The sequence below is a fragment of the Protomyces lactucae-debilis genome, assembly GCF_002105105.1.
Source record: "Protomyces lactucae-debilis strain 12-1054 chromosome Unknown BCR37scaffold_30, whole genome shotgun sequence".
In the NCBI taxonomy this organism is placed as follows: domain Eukaryota; kingdom Fungi; phylum Ascomycota; class Taphrinomycetes; order Taphrinales; family Protomycetaceae; genus Protomyces; species Protomyces lactucae-debilis.
Window position 1 is genome coordinate 58,689 of NW_024468022.1, and position 17,625 is coordinate 76,313.

The following is a 17,625-nucleotide window of genomic DNA, read 5'->3' on the forward strand; positions in this document are numbered from 1 at the left end:
CGCGAGGTGCAGACGCGATATACTGACGATTTGACCTGGGAAGCCTGGGAAATCCGATGAGTCATGCCAGTCGACTTTACTGAATTTGACACAAGATGAGTCACTGCAGCAGGACACACCATGACTCATCTGAACACATGGCAACTCACTGAACATAAAACGAGACTCGATCCAAGCATGCTCCATCTTCACAATACATTACTCTATCAGTAGATAATGGCTTCTCCTCCACTTGAAACAAGCTTGAGCATATCAGAGGAACGAGCAGCAGAAGCTCCGCGTACCTCGGTTGACAAAGCCAGCGACACTGTAGGACCGCCTGAGGGCACATACAAAGATGGCGCAAATCCTCTCAAGTAAGTGGAATGTTCGGGCAGCCAATACCCACTCATGAATCTGAACGAGCCTCGGCGCTAACAGGATGCAGAATAGCAAACTATGTTACCATTGATGCGTCACCAGAAAGGGACGAGTTGTACGAAAAGATGGGTCCATACTGCTCAGCGAAACTGAAAGATCTCAAGTGCAATTTGATGATGACTCTCATGATGGCCAAAGAGAGCACCGGGAAGGAATATCCCATTTTCCTCGTTTCTGTCGAGAAGCAAGTTGCAGAAGAAGCGAGGAAGAGGCTTGGTTGGGCACTCGACGGGGTGCCTATCATTATCGCAAAGGCCTCATTTTGGGGCGCCTTTAGGAATCAATATCCGGAGTCCAGCGACTCTGAGGATAAGGACGACGCTGTGTAAGTCTATGCAGCGTAGACTCACCAAGTCGCTGTGCGAAACGCCCGAAATTGTAGGTTTCCTCTTCTCGAATGTCAAATGTCAAAAGTCAACCCAGATAGATTGCCTAAGAGTCGTTGTGGTTCAAATACACATCACCCGGTGACACTAAATGGTCACGCAGTTGAATATTGTGTTGAAGGACGTCCCGAGCGCTGACCAGTTGCAGCAGCCACTGTGAGGTCAAGACATCTCGAGCAGGTGCCGAATGGACGATCCGCACAACAACTGATGCGAAAGATGCGATGCTGCAGCGTGATAGCCAAAATAGTATGCCAGCTGCTGTTTCCCAGACTCAGACGCCGCGTATGCTCTGGGCTACTTATTGGTCCGACAGCTGCAGCTGAGCGCGACGCGTCGATGTCGCCTGTTCAGACGCGTGAGAGAACTGGATGCTTTGGGCCCGCAGGATATGTACTCCACCTACGTTGACCTTGCAGCTGTGCCATCTGTTATTGATCCTGGTAGCTATAGCTAGGCACTTTCCGATCGATCAAGATCTATACTGTATCAATTGGAGCTTCTGACGAGCCTGACTGGGCATCGCCGCCGCATCGCCGAGTCTCGCTCAGAACCAGATGGATTCAGGCTAAATGCCCGGCCGCGACTCAGGATGCCCATGTGGTAAGGGTCCATACTCGCTAGGCACCAAGCAATAAAGCATCTCTCGCTGCTGTCTCTTTCTCAAGCTCGCTACAATCCTTGTCAACTCTGCTCCGAAAATTCAAGACATGCCAGACGCCCTGACCATATTGCGCCAGTCGACGCTCGTAGACCTTGACGCGCTTGACAGCTGTATCCCGCGCAAGTACAGCTTCAAATTTCGAGACTGCACCTCTAATCAAGCCATTGCTCTTGGTCAGCTTCTTCAACCTTCATCGGCTGTGCTGCTTGAGCGCGCAAAAGAAGCAGTCAAACACGATGCTGTGGTGCGAGCGTACTGTACGGATCACCAGGAAACGCTCAATGTAATCGCCGACTTGCTCGTCATCTATATGCAAGCAGAGATTCTGCCTCAGCTCCAACCCGGTGGACGTGTCCATATACAGTCTAGTCCCGCACTTGCCAACGATGTCGATCGAACAGTCGCCCATGCACGCCGCATCGTCAACCTCTTTACGCACGTCACAAACGCTGCAGTCGATCGGCTGTGCATCAAGGTCCCCTCTACGTGGGCAGGTCTCTATGCTTGTGCAACACTCGAGGCAGAGGGCATCCGCTGTCTCGCCACAATCTTATTTACCGAACGCCAAGCACTTCTTGCACATCAAGCACGCTGCACGTACATCGCACCCTACATCAATGAGCTGCGCGTCCACTTTGAAGAAGGTTATCGCGATCCCTCGCCCAATTTCGCCATGGTCAAGACGATTCATGCGCTCTATGAAAAGCTGAATTCACGAACAATGATCTTACCAGCTAGCTTGACCACAGTCGAAGAGGTCATGGCGCTGAACGGTGTCGAGCATATCACCATTTCACCCGCTCTAATCAGTTTGCTCGCTCAAGCCAATTGCGAGACGGGGAATACATGGCCGCGCGTGTATGCAGTAATAGACCGATCCAAACCAGCAGAGCAAGAAGCTATCCCGGCAAGTCAAGACCAAGTCGACATGCCTACCGACTTGCATCCCGACCCGGAACATGCTCGCAAGTTTGAAGAAGCCATGCAAATCTTCTTGAAGGCCGAAGCAGACATAATCGAGCTAATTGAGGCGAGCTGGTAATCATGACATCAAAGAAAGCGCATTCTTCTGAATTAAGTTGGTGCCCACAGGCGATAAACTTTTGCTGTCAAGCTCTATAGGTCCTTGCCTCAGCTGTGGCTGCTTAGTAAAATGATTGAATTAGAGTATACGGCTATGATTTTCAAAGGCAGCTTTGACACCTCGAAGAAAACCTCCGGGCGTTGCGTTTTACGCTTGTAAGGAAGATGCTTGCAAGCGAAGAATGCTGATCTTGAGGTTGCAATTTGTACATGTGAAATACAAGAGCTTGTCACATGGGCAAACAGTCAGAATTCGGGCGACTAACGACAAAGTGGACGCCAGCACAAGTACAACAAGCATCGCATTTAGATGCATATGTAGACTATTTATGTTCTTATAGATATACATGAATGCTTTATGAATTTGCAATTGGGTTCGAAGAACGTTATTAGTCTTGGAAGATAGTTTGAGTCAAACATACGGGAGGGTATCAATGATAGAGTTGCAGCAATGAAAGATGACAGTTGTAAATTGTAAGATAGTCAATCATGATTTGGACTGCAAAAAATTTGCTGACCCATGAGCATAGAAATTACTGTAGCGTTTTTCATCATTATAGTGAATGAGATATAACGCATATGCATAGCATATCTAACAGCAGTGGTATTGTTGACAAGAGGAAGATGATTGACACACGCTGAAAGGCAGGCATTTGGACAAGCAATAATTGACTGCAGCTGGTCAGTGGAGTTCTTACAGACATCTGGAGCTGGTCTTACTAGGATCTTGAGCAGTTGGGTCCCTGTGGGTCAGCATATGCCCATAAGGTGATCTGTAGACACAAACATACCTGCGCTGAAGGTTGACAACAGAAGCCATTACAGAAGCTGGGGTCATGAAAAGCACCAGCTCTGAGTGAATCATCAGTCCCAACATTGCAATAGTTTTGAAAAACATAGCGTTTGAGGTGAAATATTTCTGCTTTTATGCATCAGTCTCCCTCTTACATCTTCGTACAGTTCTAGAGTCTTACCTGAATATTTGACTGACTTACTATCTGCGATTGCAATGCGCTTGTCAAGGATGTGAGCAGAATGCGGCAGATGCAGCCCTTATAAAAGCATTCCAGATTACATGGGCGGCTTTCGTTGGAGAAGATCGCTTGCAGAGTTGCAGTTGTGATCGCCTTTTGATACTCGGATCGAGAGATTCCGGTCTAGGCCCACGAGACCCCAAGTCGTGTGCACAGAAAGGGTCCCATGTCGTATGCCCAGGATCTTTTGGACACCAAAGGAGTAGCAAAATTGCGCCAAAACAAAGTTCCAACCCTACGGGAAAATCACTGGTGCAGACGGGTGCACACTGTCAGAACTTATAGGTAGAAGGTTCTCTTATCTAGATGCCATCAGGCATGATCTTATAATGTCCGCAGTTCAGCATTGTCTGTTTGGTAAAACAGGACTGGCTTTGACACCCATCTCAACAGTGGCCCCGAAGAGCAGCACCCTTATTCTACCATAGCAACCCAATTGCTCGTGCCGCCCCAGCAAGAGCAACACTTCCCAGCACCTTTGTGAACATGTCGGACAGATTGATGCCAGATTTGATTTGTTCAACCATGATATGTCCGCTCTTGACACGATCACGCACATACTTCATACTGATGTCGGCATGCTTCAGGCTTTGTGATTGCACTGGGTCTTCTGTCAGCTCCGTAAACGTCGCGTGATTGTCAGTGAATGTTGAGACTGTATCCGGAATAGTTGATATGCACTGTTTCAGGACCTTGTGAAGCCACTCCGCCTTAGTCACCATTTTTCCGTACGCAACATACTCTGCGTGTTTGGTAGAACTCGTGACAGCTGATTGTTGCTTCGACTGCCACATAACAGGATTGCCAAAGACCTTGATGAGCATCCCGGATGTTGATCTTCGCGATGAGATGTCATTCGCAAAGTCCGAATCTGAGTACGCTACCAATGGTTGAGCATCTTTTTGTCGTTTGTACTGTAGGACTGTGTCGATACTGCCGTACAGGTAGCCAAGGACACGCATTGCACCTTGCCAGTGGTCTTGAGTAGGATTCTTGGCATATCGAGCAAGGAGCGCAACTGCGAAGCATACATCTGGCCTTGTCAATAGTGAGACAAAAAAGAGCCGACCGAGTAGCACGATGTATTCACGCTCCGGTACCGATGGCGCTGAACTCATAGCAAAAACTTGTAGTGAGTCCTTTGCCATTGGTGATGTAAAGCGATGGCGAGGTGTGTTGATCTCATAGTCCTCCAAGAGCTTGTTGATGTACACCGTTTGCGACATTGTCACAGAGTCCGCTGTTTGGTACACCGAGACACCCAACATACTGTTACCACCATCTTGGTGAAAGTAGCCTCGATCATCAATGTCCATTATCGACGAGATGTCTTTGAACACTGAATCAATGTCCTCTTGATTCCCGGCGACCACGAAATCATCGACATATAGCAGTAACAGCACCGACTCACCCTTGACCGACTTCTTGAACAGACAGTCTTCCCCGTCAATGACCTCGAAACCAATGTTTAAAAGCTGTTGCCTCATGTACTTGTAAAATGCCAAAGGAGATTGTTTGAGACCCCATAGCGCCTTCTTCAACCTCCACACCTTGTCAGCACCCTTTCTGTAGCCTTGCGGTATTTGCATGTAGACGACCTCTTCGAGAGGCGCGCGCAGAAAGGCATTCTTGACGTCCCCTTGACGCATCTGCCAACCATGGTGCACTGCTAGGCTGTACAAGGCTCGAAGTGCAGTTGGAGTAACGACCGGTGCAAACGTTGCAGCATAGTCGATTCCACCTCGCTGTGTATCCCCGCGAGCCACATATCGCGATTTGAACGCGGATAGCTGACCATCAGTGGCTTTGTGTTTGACAGCGTACAGCCATTGTCCTGGTATGGCCTCTTTTCCGGGAGGAAGACTGACTACCTCGAAGACGTCATTCATCTTGAATGATTCAATCTGCTCATCCATAGCAGCATTGAAGTACTCCGAATAAGGCGAGTATTGCACATCGTCAAAGCGACGCGGTATGTTTGCATCGTCAACCTTGTCAGGCCAATCAGCGTCTCCTGTCGCGCGAGCCAAGTAGAGCGACAGTCCAATGTTCCTCTCGAAACACTGTGAGGCCGCTGTCAGGTCTTGCGAGCCGAGCTTCCATACTGTTCTTGCAAGCAACGCACGCATTGGACGTGTTACCAAACCACCGCGTTCACTGACAATTTCCACAGGTGCCACTGACCCTGCCGACCTTCCTCGACGCAAGCTTGTTTCTGAAGCGGGAGGAGGCACAGGTTCAGTGAATTCATCCGCAGGTGCGGGAATATCAGCAACTGGCAAGGCATTGTCCGCGTCCAACCACAAGTCACTTCCTTCGTCTGTCACACCAGCTCCACCATCGTGAATACTATCAGAGTCAATGTCCAGCAGGCTTTGCCCTTCCGCCGGGTCGAGATTGTCTTCGACTACAGGTCTCACTGCATGTGGCTGTTCAAGCAGGTCCGGCAGTGGGAATTCAGCAAATGGACTGGCGGCATCACCGATGTCAAAGATGCTCCATTCCTCATGTGGCTGTATTACAGGCTCTTGGTCTTGTTGAGTAGGCTCTTGGTCACTCTGGTTTGTCGTATGCTGTTGCTGTTGCGTTCTTGTCACGTCTGGCAGAACTCCACGCGCGGCGGTGTCGTCACTGGCCGGCGGCAGAATTTGCCGGAGTTCTGGCTGCGGTGGTACAATCACCCGTTCAGGCGTGACCATCAACGGCGACGAAACAATTGGGACAGCCTGTGTGAGTGTTCCAGGTTCCTGGCCCGCGGGCAACGCAGGCGACGACAAACCGACAACCGCATGCTTTGATTCCTTGATACCTGGAAACTGCTCCACGAAAAAACTTTGCATTGTCCACTGTGCGCATCATACGCTTCTTGACATCCCAGACACGAAGGTGTGGACCTTCATCTGCGAAGCCAAGGAACACGCCCTCAGAACCAGAAGTCTCCCACTCGCCAGCCTTTGGATCCGGTATTATGACAGCACAGCCGAAAGGATACAACACTTGGGTTCGTGGCTGCTTTCCCAACAGCGCCTCAGAGGGTATGATACCGCGACTGTTGGGCGATAAGTTGATGGATCGGCAGACGAACTTTAGTGCGAGCTGCCAGTGCGTGTTGTCCAGATTGGCGTGGCTCAAGCAAGCAATTGTTAAGCGTTGAAGCGTCTGATTTGCTCGCTCCACTGTTCCATTTTGTTGAGGTGTTCGTGGTGCAGAGAACTCATGTCTTATTCCCAAGCTCGTCGTCCACCTTCGAAACCCTTCGCTCACAAATTCACCGCCATTGTCAGATCGAAATGCTTTGACAACGTGGTGAGGCATTTGTCTCGTTACCGACGCATACCAAGCGATCAACGTTTCCAGGACATCACTCTTGCGCTCTAGGAAATATACCCAGAAGAAACCAGTGCAGTCATCAACCAGAACCAGGATATTGGGGATCACATTGTCAGGGTCAACCTGCGTCATGAGATCCATGTGTACGAGGTCCAACGGTAAAGGTCGTTTGTCGTTGCCCTTGTGCACAGACGGGTGTGGTGTGGCTTTATATTTGGCCTTCGCACAGTCCTTACAGTCAATGATTTCCTTCTGGTGTTTCTTGATTGCCACTGTAGAGCAGGACAATTTCCCGTCGTTTGCCATTGTGAGCATGTTCCTCAACGACATATGTCCAAGCGCTTGATGTATACTGAATGGATTGAGCTTGGCCATTGCTGCTCTCATTGTTGGCTGAGTCTCATCAGACGAACCCTCCGAACGGAGGATGAAGAGATCGTCCTCGATTGGAACATGTATTTGCCAATTATCAGCAACTAATCGCATGAAAGATTCACTCTTGTTTGTAATCACCGTGAAGTGTGCCCTCAGTTTGGCCATGGAGACCAGCTTCCGTGCTGTCACGGCTTGACCTCCGAGCTCCCAGTGCTCCTACCTTTCCGTCGTCCCAGCCGCGTCCGTGCACCCCGAGCTCCCAGTGCTCATCCCTTTCCGTCTTCTCAGCCGCGTCTGTCTATCTCGAGCTCCCAGCGCTCCTACCCTTCCGCCATCACGCTGGCACCTGCAAGCTCTCAGCGCTACCTCACGTTCCGACGTACCCCTTCCTATTGGTTCTCCATGCCGCATGGCTTCTCTGTCGCAGGGTTCGTGCTCAGACACGTTTCGCTCGCTAGCATCACTCGGTCTTCGCCAAGACCTTCATCGGCAACTGCCAGTGTTCTTTTCAGGGTCTTTGCCATCGCCCACTTCTATCTCGTCTGTTCAGTTGCTTTAGGCTGACAGTGTATAAAAGGAGCGCTTCTCGCACCTTTGTAGCATTGTCAGCAACATCAGTTTATACTCATTACTATCCATTGTTCTCAGTCTCTGCCGCCAAACCCACTTCCACGCCTAAGCTTCCTGTCTCCGTCGGTACGTCCTGTCTCGCCAGGTCGTGAGCGTCACAGTTTGCTGACCATACGGCAGGGTTTACCAGAGACACCACCTCAGCCATGTCCAACGTCCCAACCCCCGAAGACTTCTTCAACCTGCATCAGCAGGTCAGTGGTCTCAGCACAGAGATGCAGCGCCTGGGTGAAGCCAACACCCAGCTCCGAGCCACAGTTGAGTCTCAGGCTGCTGCCATTGAGTATCAGCGTTCAGTGGCTGCTGAGTCCTCACTACCACCTCGCCAAGTGGTTACTCGCCATATGGGCAAGGTTCACCCCGACCCACGGACCTTCGACGGCTCCAGCACTTCCGAGCCGGTTCGGGACTTCATCGACTCATGCGGCCTCAAACTCTCTGCTGAAAGAGAGCGCATGACTACTGAGGGTGAGCGTATTCAGTATGTTGGCAACCTCCTTTCCGGCGCTGCTCTCAAGTGGCGCCGCGCTTTCGTCATGGCCGATCCCAACAGCCCTGGTCTTAGGACTTTGACCTTCGCCACGGTCAAAGAGTTCTTCGATGCTCTGGAAATTGCCTTCAGTCGAGGCGATGAAAACGTGGAGGCTCGCAACGAGCTGAAAAAATTGGACCAGGGAAAGACAACCGCATCTCGCCACATTGGCACCTTCAAGTTCATCATTGCTCCTTTGGATTTGACAGAAGAATCCAAAATTTTCGAGCTCCGACAAACCCTCAACGCAGTTTTGCGTTCGATCCTCGCCATCACCAGCCCCTCGAAGACGAACTTCGCAGAGTTCTGCGAACGGGTCATTCAGTGCGATGAGAACCTTCTTGAAAACGCTCACGAGGAAGGTTTGGATCACTATCTCTCAGCACAAAGCCCCATCGCCTCAGTCGTTCGTCAGGCGACTCCTCGTTCCACAGACAACGCCTTCGTTCGAAGTTCATCAACTGCCACTGCCCTGACCACGTCGCAGGGAGGCGATCGCATGGACTTATCTGCAACTACGGCTCGTGGCCCACTTACCGAGGCTGAACGTCAGCGCCGCTTCAAGTTGAAGTTGTGCAATTATTGCGCAAGCCCCGACCACAAAGTCTTGGAGTGTCCCGAGCGCTCAAAAGGTCAGGGCAACAGGAAGTAGTCCCGCTTGTCCTCTCTTCCGCCACGTCATACGCAACATCGGCCAGCGATCTCGAGTTCCCTAACGCGTGCGCTGTCCCCGCCAAGTATGACAAGTTTCTCTCTGTTTTTTCCGAGATGGGAGTTCCCCAGCTACCATCGTCCGCCCAGCACAATCACAATATATCCCTGATTCCCGGATCTTCGCTCCCATGCAACAATTCTCTCTACAACCTGTTCGACTCTTACCACGAATCCACCGGCGACGTTGCTGGTCCTGGTCAAGTTCAACTGTCTCCACCACCTTTCTTTGTCGGTCAATCTCGCTCGTGAGATCCACGAATCTCTTTCAGACTACGTTCGCGAGTTTCACCATGGTCAGCCCAACGCTGTGGTTCCATCCTTCCTCCACCTTCTAGGATTCGAGACGAATCCCTAGAGGGGGGGATTCTGTCACGGCTTGACCTCCGAGCTCCCAGTGCTCCTACCTTTCCGTCGTCCCAGCCGCGTCCGTGCACCCCGAGCTCCCAGTGCTCATCCCTTTCCGTCTTCTCAGCCGCGTCTGTCTATCTCGAGCTCCCAGCGCTCCTACCCTTCCGCCATCACGCTGGCACCTGCAAGCTCTCAGCGCTACCTCACGTTCCGACGTACCCCTTCCTATTGGTTCTCCATGCCGCATGGCTTCTCTGTCGCAGGGTTCGTGCTCAGACACGTTTCGCTCGCTAGCATCACTCGGTCTTCGCCAAGACCTTCATCGGCAACTGCCAGTGTTCTTTTCAGGGTCTTTGCCATCGCCCACTTCTATCTCGTCTGTTCAGTTGCTTTAGGCTGACAGTGTATAAAAGGAGCGCTTCTCGCACCTTTGTAGCATTGTCAGCAACATCAGTTTATACTCATTACTATCCATTGTTCTCAGTCTCTGCCGCCAAACCCACTTCCACGCCTAAGCTTCCTGTCTCCGTCGGTACGTCCTGTCTCGCCAGGTCGTGAGCTTCACACGTGCCCATGGAGCACAGAAGACCTGGTCAAGCGTGATGGTACGCGTCTGACCATCGCTGTCCCTTACCTTCATTGTCAATTTGCCATACCCTTCCGTGTATGCCGTCGAATGATCAGCGAACTGTACTTTGATGCGAGCATTGACAAACGATGTCAGATCTGCACGAGAGTCTGTGAGATGTTGATTGGCACCCGAGTCGATTGTGTATTCGTTCGTAAAAGGAGATTCGGGATCAACTGACAAGGAGTCTCTCATCAGGTTGATGTGAAGAGTGCGGCTCAAGCAATGTGCAGTCTTACTACGGTAGTTCGCGCCTTTTGGGTTGCTAAAGCACTCCTTCATGGAGTGACCTACCTCATCACAATAGCCACCCGCAACAGGATGCCACCAGCCGTGCTCAGGACTGAAGGGCCTACTTGGCTTGACCGCGTGCCTGCCAGCCATTGTCGTCAGATTTGCACTTTGCGTCGGATAGTGGTCTCTCAAGGCCACGGCCGATCCCACAATGTACTTGACGAAGGAACTGTACGTGGTGAAGCCGCCAATACGGTCCCTGACAAGCAGGATAATGTTCGAGGTCATCTCGTTCCTTGGTAGTCCTTGCAGGACCCAACTGATGAGCTGACCCAGCTCATTTGTTTTTGGGTCGTGGCCCGTTGCCAGCGCATCCTTGCACAGCTCGTCTACCTCCTTAAGGTATCGCTTCACATCCACCTCTGACCAAGTGCGGCACTTGATTGAGGCAAACTGCCTTCGAATTGCATCCCAGTGTGATGCATCAGGAGCAAAGCACTCCATACAGCCCCAAAGGGTGTCTTCGCCCACCACTGCCGTGCATTGCCATGCTGATGTAACGACGGCGGCGTGCCAGCGGTTGTGTAATTCAATCAGGCCTGGATTGTTGTCGAGCTTGCTGAAGAGCTCCACCCTTGAGCTGGTCGGGAACGCAATTGCGCTGTTGGTCCCGGAACTCCGCATGGTTTGAAGCACGCGAGTGACGAACTCATACCAATTGGACCCGTCACTCTCCAAGGTCAATTTTGCGACCGTCTCGAGAGACGACTTCATCAAGTCCCTTGATGGCATCAGTAGTGTGATGCTTGGTTCTGGCAATATAGACCAAAGTTGTTTTTGGACCAACGACTGTTGAGTGGAGGGTCCTCCGATGTGCTTAAGCAGGGTAGAGACCTGCTCACTCAGAAGCTTGTTGCTTTGCTCCATTTGTAGGAGCTTCTGCTGCATGTATGGCTCTAGGGCCGCTGTTGGTGGCTCTTGGCCAATTGGTGGCTCTTGGCCAAATGGTGGCTCTTGGCCAAGTGGTGGCTCATGGCCTGGCATGTCTGCCGACGAACCAGCTGGGCTTGACATAGAGCAATCGGAACTGTTAATCTGTCAGAACTTATAGGTAGAAGGTTATCTTATCTGGATGCCATCAGGCATGATCTTATAATGTCCGCAGTTCAGCATTGTCTGTTTGGTAAAACAGGACTGGCTTTGACACCCATCTCAACATCTAGGTCAAGACTCAAGAGTCTAGGCTTTGCACCAAACATCGCGATGTTGTATGTCAGGGATTCGTGATACCACATTGGTAATAGCGACGCATAAGAATTGGGCCACGTGGTAATGCAGGTGGCGGATGATCAGCCTTCCAGGTGAAGGTCCAGGTTATACTTTGCAGAACAGGGCTGCGTTGAGCCTACATTACAAGCTTTCACGTCCTACAAGGTGTGAGATCACGATTGAGAATATGCGTGTAAGAAAATTTAGCAGCTGCCCGGTGTCAGTCGAGCACAAATTCCGGAGAGAAGAGTTTTCGCATACGGATGAGCGGATCTTGCCGCTATAGGAGAAATTTATGAAGACGCATGCATTTTCATGTTGAGGAATCTGTGTGGTTTTGCCGCACGTCAGCATCGCCATATGGGTCTAGCAAATTGCAACGGTGTGCCACATCAGCTGCTAACAAGAGCGCTCTTCCGTCCTAGCAGGACGCACAGGCTTGATTCAAGATGTGCACGTCAATTGTACCGTTCATGGACCGTTGATTAAGAATTTAGAACGATCTCAGACAACTGTATTACGTTTGATTGGAGACTCATAGCAGTTCTCACCTCTACTCTCCTTTGGATTTCACGACCCCTGACTCTACACGAAAACTAAATCAGTCTGAGTTTCCTGGTCCTTAGTATCCATATGAGTACAACAGCTTCAATTCAGGAGACAAGATGGACATCAACACAAGCACAACGACTATCGCATATAAATGCACGGGTAGATGATCAATGTCTTGTAAATAGACATGAATGTTTCATGTTCTGGCGGTTGGTTTCGATGAAAGAGTTCAATTGTGGGAGGTAGTTTGAGCCAAACGTACTAGAAGGTATCAATGATAGAATTGTAGCTGTAAACGATAACAATTGTACGACATTTGCTGATGATTTGGACTGCATGAATTTTGCCGACCCCAATGCATACACATAGCATATCTAGTAGCAGCAGCCCCTCTTCTGGCAATAATCAAGGTCTTGGCATTTCTCCGGATATTGGCATGGTCCCCGGCAACGATAAGCTGCAGTTGGTTAGAGGAATCCTCACGGACTTTTGAAGCTGTTGCACTTACGAAGTTCCCGGTTCGGTGGGTCCCTGTGGGTTAGCATATGCCTATGAATTGATCTGTAGACACAAACATACCTGCGCTGAAGGTTGACAATAGAAGCAAGCACAGTAGCTGGGGTCATGAAAAACACCAGCGCCGCTTGAATCATCAATCCCAACATTGCGATACTTTTGCAGAGCATAGCGATTGAGTGGAAGAGTTTCTGCTTCTTTGCATTAGCTTCCTTATTACATCTTTGTGCAGGTGAAGAGACTTGCCTAGATATTGGACTGGCTTACAGCAGGTATGTTCTTGTAATGACTTGCAATTGCAATGCGTTTGTCAAGGATGGGAGCAGAATGCGATAGATGGGGCTCTTATAAACACGTTTGAGATTACAGGGGCTGCTTTCGTTGGAGAAGATCACTTGCGGTGGTGATCATCATTTGATACTCGGATCAAGAGATTCCGGTCTAGGCCCACGAGACCCCAAGTCGTGTGCACAGAAAGGGTCTCATGTCGTATGCCCAGGATCCTTTGGTCACCAAATGAGTAGCAAAATTGCGCCAAAACAAAGTTCCAAGCGCGTGGGATGAGAAAGTAAAATTTGCGCAGGACTCTAGGTCAAGACTCAAGAGTCTAGGCTTTGCACCAAACATCGCGCGATGTCGTATGTCAGGGATTCGTGATACCACATTGGGAATAGCGACGCATGAAATTTGGGCCACGTGGTAACGCAGGTGTCAGATGATTAGCCTTCCAGGCGAAGGTCCAGGTTATGTTTTGCAGAACAGAGCTGCGTTGAGCCTACATTACAAGCTTGGCCGAGTCCTAAAGTTGCAAGGTGTGAGATCACGATTAGCATATGCATGTAAGAAATTTTAGCAGTTGTCCGCTGTCCGCTGTCAGTCCAGCACCAATTCCGGGAGAAGAGTTTTCGAATACGGATGAGCGAATATTGCCGCTATAGGAGAAATTTATGAAGACGCATACATTTTCATGTTGTAAATCCTGTGTGATTTTGCTGCACGTCAGTATAGCCATATGGGTCTAGCAAATTGCAACGGTGTGCCACATCAGCTGCTAGTAACAGCCGAACCTCTGACAGATTTCAGTCTCGTTTACATTGCGCAAGGGTTCTCACGGCCATACAAGCAGCATAGCTGATCAACCACACGCCTCTTCACCTGGTCACCCGCAAATGATTCCGTGCTTCTCGATCCTAGCAGGATGAGCAGGCTTGTTTCAAAACCTTCAGGTCAGTGCACCGATCATGGACTGTTGGTTAAGAAAGTTCTTACACACCTATATCACATCTCCTCAGACTCCTACCAGCTATCACCTCTATTCTCCAATGAGACTGCGATACCTGACACTGCACTGAGTCTACAGCAGTCTACTGATCTTGTTAGTATTCAGAAGTGCAAATAGCTACAATCCGGGAGGCAAGATGGATGCCCATCATGCCAGCACAAGAACAACGACTATCGCATATAGACGCATAGGTAAATGATCCATATTTCTATAGATAGACATGACTGTTTTCTGTTCTGGTGGTTGGATTTGATCAAAGTTTTCGATTGTGGAAAGTAGTTTGAGCCAAACATACTGAAAGGTATCAATGATAGATTGCAGCTGTAGACGATGAGAACTGTCAGATAGCCAATTCTGATTTGGACAGCTCTAACTTTGCCGGACTCAACGCAAATACATAGCATATCTATTAGCAGCAGCCCCACTCGTGACAATAAGGCACGTCTGCAGAGCATGCGTCCGGATTTTGGCATAGTCCCGGCAATTCTTAGCTGCAGTTGGTTAGAGGAACTCTCACAGTCTTTTGTAGCTGTTGCACTTACGAAGTTTCCGATTCAGTGGGTCCCTGTAAATAAGCATATGCCTATGAGGTGATCTGTAGACACGAACATACCTGCGCTGAATGCTGGCAACAGAAGCACACACAGTAGCTGGGGTCATGAAAAACATCATCTCCGATTGCATCATCAATCCCAACATAGCAATAGTTTTGAAAAGCATAGCCTTTGAGTTGAGATGTTTCTCCTTCTCTGCGTTAGCTTTCCTATTACATCTTTGTGCAATTGAAGAGACTTGCCTAAATATTTGGTTGGCTTACAGCAGGTATGTTCTTGGAATGACTTGCAATTGCAGTGCGTTTGTCAAGGATGGGAGCAGAACGCGGCAGATGGGACCCTTATAAACACGTTCGATATTACAGGGGCTGCTGTCGTTGGAGTAGGTTACTTGTGGTTGTGATCGTCATTTGATATTCAGTTCGGGAACTTTCGGTCTAGACTGAAGAGACCCTTGATTCGTGTACACAGAAAGGGTCTTATGTCGTATGCCGAGACTGCGGCAAATAAAGTTCAAGGCGCGTGGGACGACGATGTAAGACTTGCGCAGGACTCTAGGAATCTAGATCAAGACTCAAGAGTCAAGAGTCTAGACTTTGCTCCATGCATAGCCCAATGTCGTATCTCAGGGGTTTTGAATACCAAATTGGAAATAGCGACGCATTGAAAATGGGCCACGCGGTAATGCGGGTGTGGGATGATGAGTCCAGATTCACAATCGTACATGTGAAGGTCCAGGTTATGTTCTGCAGTACAGAGCTGCAATGACTCTACATCACAAGCTTTCCAAAGTCCTGCAAGGTGTCAATTCACAATTGAGCATGTAAGGAAGTTCAGCAGCTGCGCGCTGCAGATGGAGCAAATTCGGGGGCAAAAATTGTGAATACGAATGAGGGAATATTGCCGCAAGAGGTGGAAAGATCTTTAGGGATGCACATCTTCATACTGGCGAACCTGAGTGATTTCACGCATGTTACCATACGCATGTGGGTCTAGCAAGTTGCAACGGTGAGCCGCATAGCGACTAGCAGCAGCTGGCCTTTGGGCAGTGCGCCCTGCATTGCTTGACAGTGTTCGCCATACAAGCAGGAATGCCGCACCAGTCGCACTCGTCTCCACCTTGTGATCCACAATGAGCGCGCTTCTGCATCCTAGAGGAGTCAACAGGATTCTTTCAATTTGGGACGGCCGTACATGAGGTTGCTCCTGACAACAGATGCAAAGACCACTGAAGGAGGCCAGAAGACAATCGTAATCAGCATCGTCTGAAACAAAATTCCGATGGTCGAGTAAATGGTGATTCGCATGGTGACAGGAATTCCTGGCGTTCCTTGGTGTGAGCATGGCTTGAAAGGAATTGGCTTGAGCATACCTTCTCTGAGCGAGCCTGGGAGGTTGCAAAGACTCATCACGAGAAGGCCGGATGAGGCTTCTAGAGACTTTTCGACAATTCAGGGGCAAACTATGTTGGGGCCAATGTCGAAATGCCATTGGCACGGTCAATGCGCAAAGAGATTCAGTTCTCAACCGCCAGTGGCAGTCCGTCTTTTGCTTCTGGTATACACGTACCACTCGGAGTCAACGATTAAAGTTGCCACCCAATGCCATCTGATATCATATCAGCAAACAAAGTGGAGTCTACAGCGTAGAAGGTGAAGCTCAACACGACAGACATGGCGTGCTTGAGACAGAAAACAGACTTGAGATAAAGCTTGTAGCTATTATTACTGCATCTACTAATAAGCAGGGACGTTCCCTGCGTGCGTCTACTGCCCTCCCCGTACTCAATCATCTCCCATGAGCCTCGTGTGTGTGCGACTGTGTCGGCATGACTTGAATCTTGACAAAAGTCACCCAACTATTGCTTAAAGCAACATGTATGCAGCAGCAGAGGCCACAGCGGCGACCGACAAGAAAGAAGCCCGAATGGTGGAGCCAGCGCCAGCAACACGCAAACAAGCCAAGTTGGCCTTACCATCCTCTGTCCGTGCAAAGACAGGGTAGGTCAACTCACGCGCTTCACGAACCAACGAGCTGTTGGAGTTGGCGGTGGAGTAATCCCAAGTAAGCCAGACTGCTGGGTTGGCAGGGGTGAAGGAAGCTTGGTTGACTTGTTTCACTTCAACGTTGAGGGTGCCACAGATCTCAGGGAGGCCTGAGAACATGGTGCCGTTGCAACCTGCCTGGATGGCCTGGAGGATGTGGTAGCTACATCCGTTACCCCCTGAGTTGTTAGTTTAGGTTTTGAAAATGAAACTTGACTTACAGATGGCATCACAACCGCCATTCTCGCCGTTGGGCGTGTCACCCTTGTTACCACCCGCGATACCCTGAATGATACCGACACAGGTGTTACCACCAGACAACTGCGCAGATGGGTAGTACGCCAAGATCTGCCTGGTGTCTTGGAAGGATCGGCCAAAGTTGTAGTAATTGAGGTACCACTTGCCTCCTTCATCGTTGTTGGCTGCAGGGAGGGCCGTCAAGACGGAAGCGCCAAAAGTACCGAAATCGTCTCCGGCGAAGGCGACCTGGGCCCCGGTCTGGACACTCGAGTACTTCTGGGCGGCAACGGATGCGACCATTGCAAGGGCGATACTGACTGTCTGCATCGTGGAAAGGGAAAGCGAGGGACTGACTGTGTTTGTAGCCGTAAGGGATGTGTGGTGTGGTGGGAGGAGGGCTGGCGGATGGAGGCCTCTTGCTTCTCTTTCTGCTCTCTGGCGCCAGGAAGGGAGAGAGGCTGTCTCGATGGCTGGCACAAGGCAGGCCAAACCCATCAGTCCGCGGAAAAGGGCCGCAGAAACGATGTCTATGCTAAGCCTATCTCTCATGCATCTACAGCTACTCTGGTCCTGCCTTCCCCCTAAGGCCCTTCTATCACTGCCATTCCCCCCGCTAGATCTTAACTTGATCTCGATGCGCTGCCAACGGTCAAATGACGCAGCATCCGGGGCAGCATTCTGATTGGCTGCTCAATTCCCGTTGTGAGATTGTCTCAAATAGCAGTCACTAATCAGGCGCCAAGGAAACAAGAGTCAAATAGATAGAAGAAAGACTACCGCACAGACTGC

The 17,625-nt window shown here is 50.1% G+C and overlaps 7 protein-coding genes across 7 annotated transcripts; 3 read left to right on the top strand and 4 right to left on the bottom strand.

The window, feature by feature from the left end:
• Positions 1 to 216: 216 nt before the first annotated feature.
• Positions 217 to 944, top strand: BCR37DRAFT_389910 (uncharacterized protein; the record flags this gene model as incomplete). The annotated part of the gene is made up of 3 exons (XM_040870785.1): positions 217 to 356; positions 428 to 745; positions 803 to 944. 3 exons carry the CDS (start codon positions 217 to 219, stop codon positions 942 to 944), a joined length of 600 nt encoding a protein of 199 aa, XP_040722016.1.
• A 584-nt stretch (positions 945 to 1,528) lies between these two features.
• BCR37DRAFT_331197 (uncharacterized protein) lies at positions 1,529 to 2,290 on the top strand (the record flags this gene model as incomplete). Its single annotated transcript, XM_040867014.1, has 1 exon — positions 1,529 to 2,290. A coding segment is annotated over one exon (762 nt), but the record flags the coding sequence as incomplete, so codon positions are not given.
• Positions 2,291 to 7,474: 5,184 nt separating this feature from the next.
• BCR37DRAFT_384486 (uncharacterized protein) lies at positions 7,475 to 8,033 on the bottom strand. Its single transcript, XM_040870242.1, has one exon. It carries the CDS (start codon positions 7,701 to 7,703, stop codon positions 7,509 to 7,511), a length of 195 nt encoding a protein of 64 aa, XP_040722018.1. The 5' UTR covers positions 7,704 to 8,033; the 3' UTR covers positions 7,475 to 7,508.
• A 1,927-nt stretch (positions 8,034 to 9,960) lies between these two features.
• BCR37DRAFT_384494 (uncharacterized protein) lies at positions 9,961 to 11,817 on the bottom strand. Its single transcript, XM_040870243.1, has one exon. The coding sequence runs from the start codon at positions 11,450 to 11,452 to the stop codon at positions 10,028 to 10,030; it is 1,425 nt and encodes a 474-aa protein (XP_040722019.1). The 5' UTR covers positions 11,453 to 11,817; the 3' UTR covers positions 9,961 to 10,027.
• Positions 11,818 to 12,469: 652 nt separating this feature from the next.
• BCR37DRAFT_384495 (uncharacterized protein) lies at positions 12,470 to 13,197 on the bottom strand. Its single transcript, XM_040870244.1, has 4 exons — positions 12,962 to 13,197; positions 12,779 to 12,909; positions 12,708 to 12,730; positions 12,470 to 12,656 (listed from the first exon to the last, which is right to left on the bottom strand). The coding sequence occupies exons 2-4, from the start codon at positions 12,883 to 12,885 to the stop codon at positions 12,574 to 12,576; spliced, it is 213 nt and encodes a 70-aa protein (XP_040722020.1). The 5' UTR covers positions 12,886 to 12,909; positions 12,962 to 13,197; the 3' UTR covers positions 12,470 to 12,573.
• A 1,238-nt stretch (positions 13,198 to 14,435) lies between these two features.
• On the top strand, positions 14,436 to 14,853 carry BCR37DRAFT_384499 (uncharacterized protein). Its single transcript, XM_040870245.1, has 2 exons — positions 14,436 to 14,562; positions 14,611 to 14,853. Exons 1-2 carry the CDS (start codon positions 14,451 to 14,453, stop codon positions 14,724 to 14,726), a joined length of 228 nt encoding a protein of 75 aa, XP_040722021.1. The 5' UTR covers positions 14,436 to 14,450; the 3' UTR covers positions 14,727 to 14,853.
• A 1,161-nt stretch (positions 14,854 to 16,014) lies between these two features.
• On the bottom strand, positions 16,015 to 17,286 carry BCR37DRAFT_384501 (uncharacterized protein). The gene is made up of 2 exons (XM_040870246.1): positions 16,818 to 17,286; positions 16,015 to 16,775 (listed from the first exon to the last, which is right to left on the bottom strand). The coding sequence occupies exons 1-2, from the start codon at positions 17,161 to 17,163 to the stop codon at positions 16,417 to 16,419; spliced, it is 705 nt and encodes a 234-aa protein (XP_040722022.1). The 5' UTR covers positions 17,164 to 17,286; the 3' UTR covers positions 16,015 to 16,416.
• Positions 17,287 to 17,625: the final 339 nt, after the last annotated feature.

Excerpts from the sequence above, each read along its gene's own strand:
- BCR37DRAFT_384501 (XM_040870246.1), bottom strand. The coding sequence starts at position 17,163 with ATGCAGACAGTCAGTATCGCCCTTGCAATGGTCGCATCCGTTGCCGCC. Across the intron at positions 16,776-16,817 it reads TGGCGGTTGTGATGCCATCT|GGGGTAACGGATGTAGCTAC; the intron begins GTAAGTCAAGTT and ends CTAACAACTCAG.
- BCR37DRAFT_384499 (XM_040870245.1), top strand. The coding sequence starts at position 14,451 with ATGCGTCCGGATTTTGGCATAGTCCCGGCAATTCTTAGCTGCAGTTGG. Across the intron at positions 14,563-14,610 it reads GTTTCCGATTCAGTGGGTCC|CTGCGCTGAATGCTGGCAAC; the intron begins CTGTAAATAAGC and ends ACACGAACATAC.
- BCR37DRAFT_384495 (XM_040870244.1), bottom strand. The coding sequence starts at position 12,885 with ATGCTCTGCAAAAGTATCGCAATGTTGGGATTGATGATTCAAGCGGCG. Across the intron at positions 12,731-12,778 it reads ATTGTCAACCTTCAGCGCAG|GGACCCACCGAACCGGGAAC; the intron begins GTATGTTTGTGT and ends GCTAACCCACAG. Across the intron at positions 12,657-12,707 it reads CCCACCGAACCGGGAACTTC|CTTATCGTTGCCGGGGACCA; the intron begins GTAAGTGCAACA and ends AACCAACTGCAG.
- BCR37DRAFT_384494 (XM_040870243.1), bottom strand. The coding sequence starts at position 11,452 with ATGTCAAGCCCAGCTGGTTCGTCGGCAGACATGCCAGGCCATGAGCCA.
- BCR37DRAFT_384486 (XM_040870242.1), bottom strand. The coding sequence starts at position 7,703 with ATGCGGCATGGAGAACCAATAGGAAGGGGTACGTCGGAACGTGAGGTA.